At 40.8% G+C, this 19,203-nt stretch overlaps 1 protein-coding gene across 1 annotated transcript in view; it reads left to right on the top strand.

Moving 5' to 3' along the window:
* The window catches only part of SPEF2 (sperm flagellar 2), a 168,584-nt gene extending 151,430 nt beyond the window's left edge, over positions 1-17,154 (top strand). Inside the window, exons 33-37 of the mRNA XM_084781449.1 lie at positions 5,676-5,768; positions 8,846-9,025; positions 12,676-12,921; positions 13,041-13,163; positions 16,932-17,154. Coding sequence (XP_084637575.1) covers positions 5,676-5,768; positions 8,846-9,025; positions 12,676-12,921; positions 13,041-13,163; positions 16,932-17,021 — 732 coding nt within the window. The 3' untranslated portion in view covers positions 17,022-17,154. The remainder of the gene's footprint in view (positions 1-5,675; positions 5,769-8,845; positions 9,026-12,675; positions 12,922-13,040; positions 13,164-16,931) is intronic.
* Positions 17,155-19,203: the final 2,049 nt, after the last annotated feature.

The following is a 19,203-nucleotide window of genomic DNA, read 5'->3' on the forward strand; positions in this document are numbered from 1 at the left end:
GGATAACCCAGGGCTTCCTGTACTCACACATTGTACTAAGTAAAGAAACACTTGGGTTTCTTCCTAATGAGTTTCTTTTAGGCTGATCAGGATGCTAGTTTGGTTAATTGAGCTCTGATGTAGGTACTTTTCCAACAGCAAACTAGGAATGTTGTCACTTATAGAAAGAATCTCTTTTGTATTGTATGGATGCATTCCTGTCTTAAAAAAAAAAAGCTAATGACCTGTTGCTGAGACAGGAAATAGGAGGTGGGGCATCCAGCAGACAGAAAGGATTGGGATAGAGCTAGGTGCAGGAGATTTACCCATGAAGTCTTGGAGGAAGACAGATGCATGGCACCTGAGCAGAGGTTGCCCACCAAGTGGCAGAATGTAGATTAGTATAAGTGGGTTAAGTAATGAGCTAGTTGGATAAGGGTCTAGCTATATGGCCTAGGTATTTGTAAAAAATATATATATAAATATATATATATTATATATATATAAAATCTCATGAGTAGTTCATTATTCAAAAGCTTGGAGCCGGGAAGAAACACCACTACTGCAGCAGCCACTGCTTATAATTTGTTATAATGACTTCATTTGAAAATGAAAGCAACAGAGTAAAATTTATATCATATCCAGATTTTTAAGAAGTGGACATTTGACCTAAGCTAGCTAAAGTTGTGGTTGGCACACGGTATCAAATTTAACATCTTTTACAAACAAGAGAATAAATGCTGGGGGCGACGTTTCCAAAAATGCTGATCCCAAATTCGGACCATCCTTTACCAAAAATGTGAGCTTCTTGCAGAATGCAAGACCAAATGCATTTAGAAGATCTCAAGCACTTACAGACTCCCTGTCTGTGTACTGGGAATTGCTGTCTCCCTTTACTCACAGATATCTCAGCACTCTGAATGTGCACTTGACTTTACTGCATGCCTTTTTCAGATTTCTAACACTTCATGACACACACACACACACACACAGAGAGAGAGAGAGAGAGAGAGAGAGAGAGAGAGAGAGAGAGAGAGAGAGAGAATGTTCCATGAGGAAAAATCAAACCCATTTCTAGAAGAAATTTTTATATACTCTGTTGAATATGTCACATTGGATCAGTAAAATAACATAACTGCAGTGCTGAAATCAAGTTTTCTGGGAAGAAAGAGCTGTCTACTGAACTTCCTGTTGGTCTACCTCTCTCCTTTGACTAATTGCAAGTTCACCACAAAGCCACTTAGTGGCGCGCCTATTTCTGCAACTTGTAAACCTAAAGTTGTTCAGAACCTGTTCCGTGGCTAAGTAATGAGCATAAAACCTTATTTGTCTTTTGCCTCTTGGACCTTATTGCTGCCACTATCAAAAACCGTCCTATATACCCAGAATATAGAACTGTATAATACAGAAAGGTGCATATAGAATTAATTATATACTTTTGAAACATCAACTCATCTTTTAGCTGTGAGAATGTATAGCTACCATGAGCTCAATCATGCACATGTTCTAGGATGAAAACAAGTATAGTACAACTTCTTTAAGGAAGTACAAACAGTCTAAAATTCTTTGGTCAAGTATTAGTATAATATTTCCTTGTTTTTAATAGCTCAGTAGTATTCCATTGTGTGAATGTAGGCTTGAGGGACATCTAGGTTGTTTCCAGATGCTGGCTATTACAAATAAAGATGCTATAAACATAGTTGCTGAAATGTCCTTGCAGTATGGTGGAGCATCTTTCAGGTATATGCCCAGGAGTGGTATAGCTGGGTCTCAAGGTAGAACTATTCCCAATTTTATGAGAAAGTGCCAGATTGATTTCCAAAGTGGTTGTACAAGCCTGCACGCTCACCAGCAGTGGAGGAGTGTTCCCCTTTCCCTACATCCTCACCAGCATGTAGTGTCGCTTGAGGTTTTTATCTTAGCCATTCTAATAGGCATAAGATGGAATCTCAGAGTCATTTTGATGTGCATTTCTCTGATGACTAGGGAAGTTGAGCATTTCTTTAAGTTTTTCTCACCCAGTCAATACTCCTCTGTTGAGAATTGTCTGTTTAGTTCTGTACCACATTTTTTAATTTGGATTATTTGGTTCAGTGGTGTTTAAGATCATCCAGAGTGAGGTAACCCAGACCCAGAAAGAAACATGTGATATATACTCACTTATAGCAGATATTAGCCAATTAATACAGGATATACAGTATAACCACACTACAATACACAGACTTAAAGAAACTAAATAATAAGGAGGACCCTAAGGAGAATGCTTAATTCTCATTTAAAAAGGCAAATAGATATTAATGGGGTGAAAGCGGGAGGGAGGGAGGAATGGGAGGATGCATGGGATGGGATAGAAAATGAGATGTAATATGAATTATTTTATTTTTCAATAAAAATGTGTTATATAAAAAAGATATGTACATCTTGAATAAAATGCAAGATTTTGTCAATTTAAAAAAAGGCAAATAGAATAGAGTCTAGAAGCAGTTGAAGAGAAGGAACAGGAAGAGAGCCAACCACAGAGTCCTCTGAAAGGCTCCACCCAGAGGGAGATCCAAGCAGCCACACTTTAGGTAGATCACAGGGAGTCTTATGGAAGAGTTGGGGAATAAAGGGATCTACAGGAGATCACAAGAGAACAATGGAGCCAAAAAATCCAGGCAGAGGAGGGAGGTGCTGCAGAGATTGATGCACCAACCAAGGACCATGCATTGTGTGGACCTAGACCCTCTGCTAAGATGTAGTATATAGGCAGCACAATCTCCTTGTGGGCCCCATAATATGGGGAGTAGGGACTACTTCTGTTATGGACTCTGGCCTCAACACATTGATCACTTCCACCTGGTAGGGTGGCCTTGCCAGGTCACAGAGGAAGAGGATGCCAGCAGTCCAGATGAGACTTGATAGGCTGAAGTCAGATGTTATGGGAGGAGGTCTCCCCTTTCTGTGGACTAGAGGAGGGAGAGAGAGGACATGAGGGAGGGAGGGTGGTATCAGGAGGGGCTACAATCATGATGTACAGTGGACAAATTAAAAATTTTAAAGTATTACTGTAAGAATGCAAAGAAGTTTTTCATGTTTTGTATTAATTTATTCTTATTACATCTCGATGGTTATCCCATCCTTTGTATCCTCCCATTCTTCCCTCCCATTTTCCCCTTATTCCCCTCCCCTATGACTGTTTCTGAGGGAGATTTCCTCCCCCTGTATATGCTCAAAGGGTATCAAGTCTCTTCTTGGTAGCCTGCTGTCCTTCCTCTGAGTACCACCAGGTCTCCCCATCCAGGGGACGTGGTCAAAGTTGAGGCACCAGAGTACATGTGAAAGTCATACCCCACTCTCCACTCAAATGTGGAGAATGTTCTGTCCTTTGGCTAGATCTGGGTAAGGGTTTGAAGTTTATGGCCTGTATTGTCCTTCGCTGGTACCATAGTTTGTGCGGGACCCCTGGGCCCAAATCTGCCTATCATAATGTTCTTGTAGGTTTTTCTAGGACCCTCTGGATCCTTCTATTTTGCTATTCTCCCATGCTTCTCTCATCTAGAGTCCCAATAGGATGTCCTCCCCTCTGTCCCAGTTTCCTGGTAAGTGAAGGCTTTCATGGAACATGCCCCTTGGGCTAGTATGCAGATATAAGTGAGTATATACCATTTGAGTCTTTCTGTTTCTGGGTTAACTCAGTCATTATGATCATTTCTAGCTCAATCCATTTATCCACAAATTTCGGGAATTCCTTGTTTTTAATAGCTGAATAGTATTCCATAGTGTAAATGTACCACAGTTTCTTTATCCATTCTTCTGCTGAGGGACACTTAGGCTGTTTCCATGATCTGGCTATTATGAATAAGGCTGCTATGAACATGGTTGTGCAAATTTTCTTGTTGTGTGCTGGAGCATCTTCTGGGTATATTCCAAGGAGTGGAATAGCTGGGTCTTGTGGAAGACAAATAACCTATTAATCCAGTGACGCAGTACAGTTAACTGAGTGTTGCCTCTCAGTCTAAGCACATTGCAACACAGCTTCAGACTCAACATTTCATATCACAAAAACTTTATTTGAGCTATTTATATTTTTTTGTTGCCATATATTCAAGTTCATCTGCATTTCCTCCACAGAGTAGCTTGCTAATAATATTATCAAGTATCTGTCAGACACAGTAGTTTGGTTTTTTTTTGGTTAGTTGTGAAAGTGTCTCCTATTCATTGTAGGAAGAAAACCCATCCTCCATTTCTGCAGGAAACCCAGGGCTACCATTATGGTTACTGAAAAAGCAATAGTTCTTTGAAAGAAGAAAAAAACCAAAAAAGCATAGACCTGAGTCAAGTGTGGCAATGTAGTGAATCTTGCTAATAGTCTAAAGGACTAGTTGTCATTCTGGAAGACAACTTACATCCAAAATCTGTGTGTGTGTGTGTGTGTGTGTGTGTGTGTGTGTGTGTGTGTGTGTGTTGCTTACCAGATATAAAACTCAAGTTTCTCAACTCAACCATTTATGCATAATGTTAAATGGCAGACATGAATAACAACTCAAAAGAAATGGAAGAAGTGTCAGGATGGTGCTTAAAGGAAACAGAGGTTAAAGAAGCCTCTCTGTAGTAGTGTAATCTAAGCCTGGTATAGAAGTAAATATTGATTTTTATGATTAAAGTGGAATGTAGAAGTTACCTTAGACACAAGACCAAGATCAGACACCAGATCTGAGCAGAAAAATGTGTAGGAACATTGAAGGTCTGAGCAATTCCATAGGCTCTCTCCTCTCTCTCTCTCTCTCTCTCTCTCTCTCTCTCTCTCTCTCTCTCTCTCTCTCTCTCTCTCTCTCTCACACACACACACACACACACACACACACACACACACACACAAAGCTGAAACAAGTTAAAGGGAGTTTGGAAACAAAAAGAATTTTAAGTTTACTGGGTGTCTGGTGCATGACAGAGGTCATGTAGCTATATATGGTGGTAGAGATGAGAAGAAAGAAAAGATGATAAACACAGTGTCAAGTGGGAACAGGAAGAAACTTTGATGATATGAGCAGGATATGGGAAATTAGAGCTACCGTTATCAACACAGAGACCCTTCCAAAGTGCAGCCGGTAGGAGCTTAAGCTGCAGTAGTAACTTCCAAGGGTCCTCACACTTCTCACACTGAAGCATAGCTAACGCCTCTACTGTGTCAGCTTTTATTGTGTAGCATATGCTGGTAGGACAGATAGCACAAACACATACTGTACCACATACGAAAAAATAACAGAAGGATGACATTAAAAGAAATGCAAAAAATCTAGTATTTTCTCCAGAGTCTATGTGTCTACTCTACCTCAAATTTCGAAGACCACTGGGTAGGGAGTAGATCAGTATTGTTTTGATGTTTGGCTGTAAGAGGAACTGTTACCATGGCAGCCTACCAAGAAGAGACTTGATACCCTATGAGCATATACAGGGGGAGGAGGTCCCCCTCAGTCACAGTCATAGGGGAGGGGAGTAAGGGGAAAATGGGAGGGAGGGAGGAATGGGAGGGTACAAGGGATGGGATAACAATTGAGAGGTAATATGAATAAATTAATAAAATATATTTTAAAAAGAGGAACTGTTACATCTATGCACAATATGTTAAGGATTTTCATTATTTTCTTGTGTGTGTGTGTGTGTGTGTGTGTGTGTGTGTGTGTGTGTGTGTGTGTGTGTGTGTGTGTTTATAGGCCGGTCTGTGGTTTACAGGAGACGAAGATCTAAAAGTTCCAGAAAATCCCCTCGACCCCTTGCCATTCAATAGGCAGGAGCATCTTATAGAGGTAATTATCAAGAGTCTTCTTATTGTTATTATTGGGTTTTTTTGTGGTGATTATCATTCTGTAACTCAAGCTGGTACCCAGAGCATGCAGCAATCCTGAACCAGTTTCAACCTGTCAACTACTGGAAATACATGTATTCATACCCATGTTAACTATGAATACTTTTTATGCAGTATTTGGCAATGGTTATTTTATTTCTGTTCTTCCACTTGAGTTGAAGAATTCCCCCTGATTCTGTCATTTTTTTTAGATCCTTTGTTGTTTTCCCAAAGTCCAAGCTTTAATGCTCAATAAGGGAACCGTTGCTCGTAGTGAAATTCTAGGAGAGGAGACAGGATCTTCTGTTACCTATGTGATCATTGGAAACTTCCAGGGACTCTTTTGGATTTTTGCTGTTGTTGTTGCTGTTGTTGTTGTTGTTGTTGTTGTTGTTGTTGTTGTTTCCATCTGCCTTTTTCCCAATAATAAAATTCATCAACATTATCCCAATTCTAAAACTGTAGGATAAGATTATGTCATATTACAAGTATTTGCTCTACCTACTTCCTTTGATTTTGTTAAACACAACGAGAGTTACATGCAGTAATACCCATGTCCAGTAGTAGCTTACTGTTCTGGGAAGAGGATCAATAACAGCATTATAATCTACTGCTATCTCTGAGGCCACAACAGATGTGAAACCTTAAAATATGAAAGCTACTGTGACTTCTATATAAATAATTGAACATATGTGTATATTCATATACGCATATATATTCAAGCACAGCCACATTTGGTAATATAGTAGAAAAACTGAATTGTAATTTTAACCTCACAACAAAGTCTGCATATCGATGGTTCTGTTTCTAGTTTGTCATTAGCTCAAAATTGGGGAACAAAATTGGACATGATACCTTTTTAACATTTAAGTAAGCAATCTCCCTCAGATGGACTCAGTTTTTAAAATATTTTTATTTTATTTTTAATATTAATAATTACATCCTTTTCCCCCTCCCATTTCCTCCCTCTAAGCCCGCCCACATACCCCTCTTTTATTTCTTTCAAGCTCATGGCCTCTTTTGTTCATTAATTGCATTTATATGTAAATACAAATATATTCCTAAATATACCCTACTCATTCTGCATAATATTACTGGTATACATATATTTTTAAGAGCTGGCCATCTGACCATTTGGTATTGGATAATCAGTTGGTGTGGTCTTTCCTTGGGTGGAGCTATTTCTCCCCTCTCAGCACTCCTTGCGTGTGTACAGTGCTTTGTTGAACTTGAAGCTCCATGCTTTTCCTCCTAAGCATTTCTGCAACATGCTAAAAGGAGAAATTGAAGGATGCGCCGTGTAGTTACCAACAAGGTCTGAGATATGTGGGTGGCATTTTGGGTTAATGGTTGTTTGTTGATGTTTTTAACATGAAACAGGAGGATAAGTCTTATAAATCATTTATTTCTTTGGGACAAAGTTATCACTATGTAGCCCTGGCTGGCCTAGACCTCAATATGTGGATGAGGGTGGCTTCGAACTCAAAGACATCTGCCTGCCTTTTCATCCTGCGTGCTGGGATTCAAGGCATGCGTCACCACACTTGGATTCCATATCTAGATCTTGGAAGATGGTCCCCATATGATTTTATGAGCACATCTTGCAGTAATATAGACAGGTGCCCCAGAAGAAAGCTGCTGCCTGAGTTCATGTCACATTCTTAAAACTGTATCAATTTAGGACAGAATTTATAGCTGTTTATCTAGTAATAAAAAAGGAAATGACTTTAAGAACATAGAAAAGTGTAGCTCCAACCTGCTGATAGAAAATTATATGGGGGAAAAGAGGCCGACTGTGGAATCTGAGAATGAGATGTTCATGTGGGCAAAGATGGCTGACAGGGTAGGTGGGTGCACACGTGTATATATGCTGTGTGCTGTCCACAGGACAGAAAAGATGAGCAGAGTGGTGGATTCATGCATGCACATGCACTCACATGCATGCATGCACACAATGCACACACATGCATTCTTACACACACACACACACACACACACACACACACACACACACACACACGCACTTATATGCACACTACCTCAGGTACTCTCAGCATCAGTCTGCACATCTCAGGGATCATAAAAAGCAACCACACACTATGTGCTGCTCCCCAACTGTGAGGTCCCCACAACACAACTTAGATACTCTGTATTATAGGGGGTTTGTTGCTGCTGTTGTTGTTTGTTTGACGCATGCCTTGAATTCTAGCACTCAGGATGAAAAGGCAGGCAGATATCTCTGAGTTCGAAGCCACCCTCATCTACATTATATATATACATATATATGTAATGAATATTGGTCTTTTCAGTCCTTATTAGCCTCTCTCACCTTCCTCCTTTATCCCTATTTAAATCCCTTTTCTTCCCAATAAGTCACCCTCTTGCCTTTTATTTTTACGCTCTTTTTGAATAGACGACCACTGACTTTAAACAGGGCTGCCTGCATGAGCATGGGTGGGTGGATGCTGACTGGATCATGGGCAATGTAGGTAATTATACCACTGAAGAAACTGCCATGCATCTCCCATCACCATTACATGATTAACTGTTAATAAGCTCTTAAGAGAGAGTCAGGCACTCATGATCCCTTACCCCTTCCTTCTGGGGTGAAATGTTGATGACCTCAATGTTGTGCAGGTAGGCACAGCTGCACTGAGTTCAGGAGTGCATCATTGTCACATCCAGCAGACACTGTTCATAGCAAAATAGTTCCTCAAGACCTAGTATCTTTTTACTTATGGCATTTTAAATACTTAAAAGGTCCATTCCTAGTGCATTAAGGTACTCAGTAAGCATTTGTTAAGTGACCAAAGCAATGGGTTTGTCTTCGTTGTTGTATCATGTAGCAATTACCACAGAGCTAGTGGCCTGATACAATGCCCACTTGCTGCCTCGTGCTTGTGTAAATCCAGGTATGGCTTACCGGGAGTCTCTGCTAGCCAGTGCCCTTTCTGCCTCCTGACTGCCATGGTGAACCCAATTTATCTGCAATTACAAATTTTGTGTGTGTGTGTGTGTGTGTGTGTGTGTGTGTGTCAGTTCTTCTTTAGGCTGTTTGCTGACTGTGAGAAGGATCCGCCTCAGCTTGACTACACTCAGATGCTGCTGTACTTTGCGTGCCACCCGGACACTTTGGAAGGCGTCTACCGGGCCCTCAGTGTGGCTGTGGGGACCCACATCTTCAGGCAGATTGAAACTCCTATGATGACTGCAGAAAAGGTAACTACAAGGCACAAATGCAGCAACTCTGGGCTGCGGGTGAAGTGAGGATGCCAGAGGAATCGAAACTCATCACAGTCAGGACAGAATTTTTCTGGGTCTTCAACACAATGCTTTGCATGTAACCAGTCTCCAGGAAAACTTCCTCGATTGCAGTAAAGTCAGGGAACTCAAATCCCTCCAAATACTTTTATAGTAAAATTAATATCCGCTCACACAGCCTTTTGGGAGGATTGAAGTTTGCTCTAAAAGTAGCAGACTAGGCTGGGTTTTGCAATAAGTATTGATCACGAGACACAAAAAGGATCTTAGATGATGGCTGCCCTGTTGAGTGCCACCTGTTCCCCTGCCCCTACCCTGACATGATACCTTTGGCTATCCGTTGACTCCTGTGGCCAGATTATGCCTAATTGGAGTCTAGGTCAAGTTATAACGTACCTCACGTCCTCCAGAGTAGCTACACATAGCAAATGCTCAGTGTGTATGAATAGAACTGAAAAAGGAAAGGGGCTGTGGTGTATGAAATGGAGTCTCAGCTATAGGAGGAGCAAGGAGGCAAGGAGAGGAACAAATAATTCTGCCCAGGGTGAGAAAGGCCAAAGACTGAGAGGCCAAATCCATTACTGTAACAACATGCAGCCGCTGTGGTGGGTGGTACCAAGCGACCCTGATGTCCCTGACTTGTTCACCACGTCACGTTAGCGTCCCCATGCGGGAAGTAGCTTCCTTTGAGAGCTCCTCTTGAGAGCTCTTCCAAAGCGCAAGGACACTGTTCAGAAACTGGCCTATTAGGCAGCAGGGCGCAAGGATCTCTGTGGAGGTTGGGGTCTGTCTCTCCTCCTTGGCCTTCGGGGACTGTGCAGACTGAGAATGAACCCTGTGCACTTTAGAACCACACGAGTAGCCCACCTCGCTCATACCCACCAAATAACATGTTATCTCCAAGTGTGCCCCTCTGTTCCTGAGTTCTTTCCAGCTAGCTGTGCTCTGGTTTCCTGGGCAACCTCACCACAGGAGTCTGCAAGAAATGGCACCTCCAGCCCATCCCTATGTACCCTTAAGGCAGTCTGTCAAATCTCTGCCTTTGCCTTCTGACTATGAGAACTGGAGGCCCTACCTGTCTTACAGTTTATTCCTCCTTCTGTACCTTCGCTGCCATGTTGCTTTTGTTCAATGTGGCTCAGAACTTCTGTGGAAATTCGTGGCTTCTTAGGTAATTTTTTAAAAGCCCAAGAGCAAAGGCATTTATCAAGAATGTACTAGTTTTAGTGACTGTAATCCTTAAGTAAGTGAAGTTTGGGGGAAATATCTAATTCTGAAACCCCTGTGGTATGAAACTTCCATGTTAGATTTTAGTAAATTGCTAGCTTGCAGCTCCCACTTAGTTGAGGTCTTATTAAACCCTCTTGGCAGCATGTCTGAGACCCTGGGGTCTAAAGCATATGCACTTCTATTCATTATTATATACGATGCTTTACTTCGTAGAACCAACACCATTTTCTGGGTTAGATTAGGCCAGAGCTGAGTGAATAACAGAAACGCTTGGTCTGGAAGATGTGCAGGCCTCCTTGCAGCGACATACTTACTGACAGGCTTTGAGAGCAGCGTAACATAGTGCTCAGGGGCTCCCCCACCCCCTGTTTAAAGGGCATGGGTCTCCCTGCTTTGATGTCACAGATTAACAATTCAAAAGCACTGGCTTTTCTTGGTTACTGTCCCTGTTTTCTCTCTCCAGTATCTGTTGGAGTTTAACCCTTTTCTTGTGTCTACCTTTTATTCCTCCCAGAGCACTGCTCCCATCCCTTCCTCCCACCTGTTGGCCATCGTGTGTACTCCAAGTCCCAAAGGGCAAAGACAACAGGAAGTCAAAAATAAAAACCTCTCTGACGTTAGTAAGTCAGGGACTATTTATCTTAAAATATTACATATTTAAATTGTTACATTTTATATTTAAAATTATTTATTCCAGGATGCACATATAGGATCTTTAAAAAGGAGGTGCTTTCCTGATATGAAAATAGTGACAGAAAAAATGAGATTTTCCTAAGTTTGAAACTGCCTGCTCATCCAACCGACTAGCAACTTGCTCAGCCACAGGCTCTGTCTTTACACTGTTGCCACAGTGTCTGTGCCACATTCTGTGTAAGCATCCACTCATTCCTCACCAACCCAGCAAGAAATTTTATATCCACTCTACACTCATCTCACTATAAAAAAGAGTTTTATTGATGCAGGAACCTATTGATGTGTAATAAGAAATAATCACCAAGAATCCAAAAGAGACACCTATTTCCTGCTTCATCCCTGTAGCTTTTAATTGTTGTGAGTGGAAAACGTATCCTTTAATAAGTGTATAAATACATATTTAACCACAAAATATTGAGCTATTATAAGCCCCTATTGGAAATTTACTTAAATTCCCTATTTGGCAAAAGATATTATCTCCCAGCAAAAGCAAGGTGACCTCCCCAAGCTAGATCAACTCCACCTCATCTCCTCAGCACTGTGGGGACACATATCTACCACAGGCGTAACTTACTGCCCCCATTCTGTCATGTATGATGTGTCACATTTGCTAAGAAAGCACTTAACTGACAATGACTCAACTGAATTGAGTATTTAATGACATCATCGCTCTCCTAAATTATCAGTTCTCTTTTCCTATGGTAAAGAAAAATCAGAATGTAAGTCATCTCAGATTTCTGGCGACAAAAACCCCAAACTATTCATTTCTCTGTGGTGAATAAGTAAATATCAATTATTTTATCATTAGCAAGCACATGTGTATGGCCCTATGCATAAAAACTTATTGCAGAAATTCTGAAGAATATGGAACTGGTGTTTACACTTAATATAATGTGTTCTTTATTTGATTGATAGTCGGTCACATAACAAAATGATGGTTCTAGTGTATCTATTACTGTTTTCTGGGATTTTTATGAGCTTACTCTGTGAATACATTCTTGTTAGGTTGGGTATCTTTCCAAACCATAATTTTTATAACAGAATTGCATCCCATCACAAAATTATAACATGTCAGTGTTCCTCCTTTTTGGAATTACAAGTCATTTAATCCCAACCTGATTTGTGAAGTTTCCATAACCTCAACTAAAGTCAATTTCAAATTGCAATTGTGTCACAGGCAGATAGAGGTCAGAAACCAATCACATTGATTTACTTCCTTGTGCCCTAAGGGGGGAATTTTAAGTGCCTGGTATCATGGTGAGCATGAGGGTGTGCTGAGAGGAACGGCCTACACTTCACACTGAGACTTCTGAACACTACAAGCTAAACTGCTCTAGGATATTTTTGGGTTTTGGACTTTTATTTTTGTTTTCTTTTGTTGTTTTGAAACAGTGTTTCTCTGTGTGGCCTTCCTGGAGTCACTCTGTAGACCAGACTGGCCTTAAACTCACACGGATCCGCCTACCTCTGCCTCCCCGAGTGCTGGGATTCCAGGTGTGAGCCACCCGGCTTACTGCAGTAGGATTTTGACACTGATTTTGAATGTACCCAGAGTGCATCTTCTTTTATAATTTGTTTAATGGATTGTATGATAACCATCGGCCTTCATGGACACAGTCCTTATATAGTGAGTGGGTTGAAAGTACTTTAGTCTGACTCCATGCTGTCATCATTCAACTTGACAGACCTCCATGTCTACTATGAGTCCCATTGAAGAATTTCCTGAATATGAGGAAAATATTGTGAAAGAGGAAAGGGAACTGAAAGAGGAGAAAGAGGAGAGAGACCAGAAGGAAGAAGAAATACCTGAAAATGCGAACACTGAAAAGATTTCCATGGAAACACTGCTCAAAGTGTTTGGAGGAGGAAGTGAAGTGCTGGATGCTAATAGATTTGCCAGCTACCTAAAGATAGAGAACATCTACGCAGAGGTTGGTTTGACTGTTGACTGCTTCAAAACCTATGGTCAGCTACTTTACTGTATGAATCCACTTTAAAATTATTTCAAGGCTGCAAAGTGAATTAATTTTACTTTTGTTCTTCTTTAAAGAACTTCATAAAGACTTTCCAGGACCTGGGTGCCAAGAACCTGGAGCCGGTTGAAGTTAGCATTCTTTTGAAACATCCTTACATTCAAGACCTGATTGCAAATTATTTAGACTATAAAATCCCTGTGAGTATCAGTCAAATTTATCCTAATATGATTTGTTCCATACAAGGGCATGCTTGGCATTCCTACTACTGTGAGCTACTGAAGAAGAAGAACAAGCTGGACTTGCCCAGAGAGGCTGGCCTGCAGTGCCCAAGAGTAGCACACGGACCGACGCACAGTTGGGGAAATCCCCAGTATTCTAGATTTCCATTCTTAGTACCTGGTGCTACCTTGGGTCTAGAGCAGAGGGCTGTGGGGTAGGCTATAGGTAAAGCTCATTATATGGCTATCAGGGATATGAATTGTTCTAGCTTGATATGATGCTTCTCTACAATAGAAAAGTGGAAAGACTAGAACTTCTCCTCCTTAAAAAAAAATAACTAGCCAAGACTACAGTCTCCATCTAAGTGCTGGTATAATCACCATTGTCAAACCATGGTATGGATTCTCAATGTGGTACGTATAAGAGTCTATTAGTTTGCTTTCAATTGCCGATAAAGCACCCTGATCGAAAGCAACTTGCAGAGGAAAGGGTTTGTTTGTTGTAGAGATAACAGTCTGTCATTAGAGGAAGCCATGGCAGGAATTCAAGGCAGGAACTGAACAAATGCTTACTGGTTTGTTCCTTGTGGCTCACCTGGCTTGACCTTTCATCTAGCCCGGGACTGCCTGCCCCAAGGTACCTAGTTGTCTGCTCTATCAAGTGGGGATAACAACTATATCTGTGCAAAATGATTCACTAAAGATTAATGGACAACATGCACAGGAAACATGTGTAATGGGTGCTATGAAGTCTGTTCAACTTTTAGATCCCACCATTGAGTTCAGTTGTATAAGCTCCCACGAGGGAGAGAGAAATGAGCATCAAACTCAATTGCTTCCCCCCCTTCACTGAGAAATTTATTTGTGTTTACAATAATATAATTTTCACATGTTAGAATTGCGAAGGAATGGCGTAATACAAGTAAACCAAGTACAAAGCTATGGATATTCAACACATGACTTGCATGTATTAGAAGCATAGAGGGAGTAAACTACACAGGAAGTTGAAGTGATTGGGTTTTGGGAGGCAGAGGGAGAAAAGTCTGCATGCATTTTCCGGTTGGGACAGAGCAATGGAGGCATCATCCTAGGTGGGCAGCAGGCCTGGGACAAGGTGTACACAAAGGGCTGTGTGGAAGAGCAGAATCCAACCTCTTGGAAGGCTGTCTGGAAAGGCTGTAGGGTGATTCCACTGGATTTGTGAGCTCAATTAAAACTGAAAAGAGTGAAAGTGGAATTTCAAATTGAATTTGAAAAGGCAGTTGAGGAATCAATAGGCTTTTGAGAATAGGAGCATGTTATTCTACTAATATTTTCATCTCTGAACATTTTATATCAGCTAACCATATCACGTTAGTATGTCATTTAAAAAATAATAACAGGAGTCCAATAGCTGTTTGTTTAGACACATCTCAACCTACATAACTTATTCCACATATAAGAAAGGTCTAATTTGAACCAGTAAAATAATTACTAAATCTCTTAAAATTATGTATAAGAGAATTAATTTTCTATTACCCAGAGTAAGTAAAAACATAAAATGACAGCCTAATTATTTCCTCCCTTAAAGGGAAGAAGACCTTCTAGTAAGCCTGGGCAGCTCAACAGCCCTTTACACTGGCCAGGGACAGTTCTGTTCAGGTTCCTGCCTCTGAGGAGCTGTGATGAGCAGCTGTGAGAGTCAGCCTCTGAGGAGCTGCAAGCTCCCCAGGGAGACCAGAGGCTATGAAATCCTCTCAATGCTACGTTTCTCCCGCTTATGAAAGGGTTTCTTTCCCACGGGGTAGTGTCTAGTGACAGTAACACTGTGAGATTTGTTTGAACTGGAGGATGGAAGCTGGGTGGCTCCCAGAAAAAGAGGATGTCAGAACAGAGAAGATGTGATACTGCTGGTCCAGACACCAAAGCCTGACTGTCCCAGCTCTTCCTTATGCAGGAGTGCAGCAGGATGTCAAAGGTCCCAAGCCACTGTCCACTGCGTGCTTGAGAGTCTTGACACCTTGGTCATCAAACCCTCTTCTATGCATTCCTAGCACCTTCGTGTGTCCTCAGTTCACTTTCTTTCTGGGAACTACTCCTCCCAGCCATGCTGCAGTTAACCTAATGCCTTTATCACTTAACACACTAGAAGATAGCTAACTTCTGCGTTAGACAGTAAGCTCTTAGTGAGTTAACTTACTGGCCGAATACTTCTTTATAAGTGTGAGTCAGATCCTTAACATCTTGGTTCCTGTACTCTTTACATCTCTTGCCTGTTGCTGACCTCGGTAATCAAGAAACAGGCTGGGAAACTATTTGGCTCTCACCATAAGACTATATCAACAAGAGTTGTGCCAATGACCTGAAAAGACAAAACAAGTATTTGAGATCTGAAGGGGGATCTCTCTCCAGTAGGACTTCCATTATTATTTTTGCTAAACAAAAGGGAAGAAGGTAAAGAAGGGAGAGAGGGAATAAAAGAGGGAGGGAAAGAGAGAAGAGGCAAGGGAGGGAACAAAGGAGGAAGGAAGAAAGGAAGGAAGGAAGGAAGGAAGGAAGGAAGGAAGGAAGAAATCATAAAGAAAATAAATATTGCAGATAAGGGGCTCACATTTGTACTGTTATTTTTGCTCCAGATATCCATATACAAGTAAACAGATCACATTTTTTTAAATGAACCTTAACCACAGTGATGTTATTTAAGATCGTTCAAGATAAGTAGAGAAAAAGCTAGAGTGTGGTTTCTCGAGGGTAAGAAGTTGTTTGCTCTTGTAAACAATGGGAAGATGGAGGTTGCCATTTAAGAGTTCTGTGTTTACAAGGTCTGCTCTACAAGCCACAGGATTTAAAAATACTTGAAAAAAAATGGGTTCTAGGCAACGGCAACACCACTCCTTAGTTTTACTCCTGTTTTCAAGGTGGACTAGCTCTGTGCTTATGAGAGTAATTTCTAGAATCTTAGAAGCACGTGCTGCTGGGAAACGTGTGGTACAATCTCAGTGTCCTGTGTGCCGCAACTGTAACATTGAGATAAGTGTCAGACCTTCCCCAGAGGCCATCTGTATGGATGAAATGAGTTACCATGCACAGAGTGCTGAAGTCAGTTCCCAGCAGACAGAAAACAGATCCGGCTGCTGATACTGATGTGGGATACAGAAGTGTCAGAACCCAAGAAACAATCATGGTTTAAATGCCAGCTGGGAAGTGACAGGTGGATGGACAGAAAAAATACATGATTTAAGACATTACATTTCTATAACATTACTACCTCTGGTAAAAAAAAAAATATGAAGAAGTGGGACATATATAAGTTTACATTTATTTTGAAGAAAATCTGTTATTTAAGATGCGAAATTTCTATAAAAATGTAGATAGAAATTGCAAAGTTCCAGAAAAAATCCACTGCTCAAGATTTTCTACATTTAAATTTCTACATGGAAGTGATTAATTTGGCATTATAATTTTTCTTTAATAAAGTGGGAATAGCATCTTATTCATTTACAGGAAAACAATCTTGTGGTTTACACATTATATGACAGAGTTAAGTAATTGCTTTTATAAATGTTACTTAACATTGACAACTCCATTACAGAATTAGAAAGGAAAATTTCTAAAACCTTTAGATATTATTCCAGGGATATAACTGGTGGCTTCAAAATGAAATGCGCACTAAATGGGAAACATTTTTTTCCAGTGGAAACAAAAGAAAGGAGTAAACCATAAATTATTTATTGTCTTTGTATGTTCTCTATGATTTTTGTCTCCTAGGACATTAAAATGATTCTTCAAAGGAGTGAGCATGCACAGGGGAGTGATGGAGAAAGGTCACCCTCAAGACTTACAGAGGAAAAGAAATGAAGGCTATGTTTTTTATAATGTTGAATAAATCTTCATAATGTTATTGACCACTGCATTTGTTATATGTGTCAGAATTGTAGGTGAAGGTGGGATTCCTTCTCAGCAGATAACAAGCTCTGAAAGTGAAACCTTCTCAAGTCAGAGAACATTTTAATCAGAAACCTTTAGAGAGAGAGGGGAGAGGGAGAGACAGAGACAAAGACACAGAGAGAAACACAGAGAGATCTCACAGATATAACGATGAATTTTTAAGTGTTCCTGGAAACAGAAATTACCAGAACAATAAGCTCAAAGTCAATGCACTTATGGACTACGAAGATTCCCTAGGGGGACTACATTGAAAATCCCTCCGTATCAGATCAAAACTTTTCTTCCACTTTATAGTTCTTGCTTCATATATTGTAAAACTTGAATGAGTAGCCAAGAAGAAAAGAGCATTGCTGAGTTTCTAGACCAGTCATACTTTTTACTATTTGTACTTCTTTATACCAGAATACAAAGTTCTCTTCATAGGCAGCTGCACTGTCTATATATGTGATTAGCCAGAAACCAAATTCAATGATAGTCATCTCTAGAAAATGTCATTTAAAAATGGGTGGTGATGCTCCTGAGTGGCTGAGTTTCTGTGGTGCTGTTCTCACTGAGGATCCCTTCATAGGTCCTAGTCTTCTCATGTGCCATGTGTTTGGGAGGGGCCTCAGAATAAGATGTCTATGCACAGCCAATTTCCGGATGTGTCTTCCACTTTCATGAAATCACAGATATTGCTAAAGCTTGTAGCTCGTCATGGGTGACTCCATGTCCACTTACGTCAAGGAACCATCACTTCCTCTTTAATAAAGACTCACACGGGAACAGCTGTTGAGGCAAACCTGTTAAAGGAGGACATTATCATAGGTTAAAAGGAGGTGTCATCTCCAACTGTTTGTAATAGTTGCTGCGAGGTCATTTACTGGGACACAGCACTGGCCTCAGGGGAACACTTTGCCATCTTGCCCTGTGGCTGCATTCTTTCCATCATCACACTCGCTGCAGGGACCTCTCTCTCCTCAGCACCGCGCATGCCTTCCACCTTTATTCCTCGTTGGCACATGACAGTCACAGCATGACCCATACAACCTCGCTCTCGTCTATTTTTTTTTCCTGCGGTTCAATTATTGTTGACATTCCTTCAGTAAAGTTCTCACTGCACTCCCTACACGATCTGATCCGCTTTTGAAAATTTTTAAAATTGTTAACACCATCTCTCTCTCCCTTTTTAATGACCAGGAAACAAAAGAGAAGGAGGACTGGAAGAAGCCGGGTACCTGCTCTGTGTTACGGAGTGTGTGCAAGGTCCTACGCATCAATTTCACATTTCACTTTTGCGATGTTTTATGGGAGTCAAGTGTTATTTTCCCTCCTTTACAGAGAAGGATGCCGAGTTGCACACAAGTTAATGCCACGTACTGATCAGCCCCGGCAAAGCTGTGATGCCAACTCAGTTCCTGAAGCACACTGAAGCCCCGCTGTATCATTTCCTTCCAAGGGGACCTCAGGGAACTGTGTAAGCCCTGCCAAGCCTGAGCCTCTGGCCTTTCTCTCGTCTGTAACAACGCTTTCTCATCATCACTGCCCCTTGGCCGTTAGCCTCAGAGCTATGAACTTTTATAATTCAACTTGCTCTTGAACTACAGATCCTGTTCCCATCTCAACCCCACAAACCCCCAGATCATTACTGTTTTCTGATTTTGTTGTCTTTGAGAGGGTTTTGTCTGTTTCACCTTCATCTTTTGGTTACTTCTCCTCAGTTCACAAATATAAGACTTGGGTACATTGGGAAAATCCTTCTCTTCTCCCTACTCTTATGCCTATGGCATTTCCTCCTCTACCCTTTCTCCTTCTACTTCCAGATTATTGTAGAGTATGGTGTGACCTCATTTCTCCTATTTAATGACACTTGATTATATTATAAATATATTAAATTATGACAAATATATTTGTGCAACTAAAATTATCACATAGTGTTGTTTCTTTGTTATCTGGATGTGGGAAACTATATTGTTTAATAATGAGTGATGACCCAGCTTTACATTCTAGATATGTGTTACTAACCTTCTATTGAATATTCTTGATTTTTAAAACCTACATTCAAGACATACATTGATCTGCAGTTTCATTTTTCCTAAAATACTTCTGATTA

The sequence above is a fragment of the Acomys minous genome (assembly GCF_964271855.1).
Source record: "Acomys minous genome assembly, chromosome: 5".
Taxonomy (NCBI): Eukaryota; Metazoa; Chordata; class Mammalia; order Rodentia; family Muridae; genus Acomys; species Acomys minous.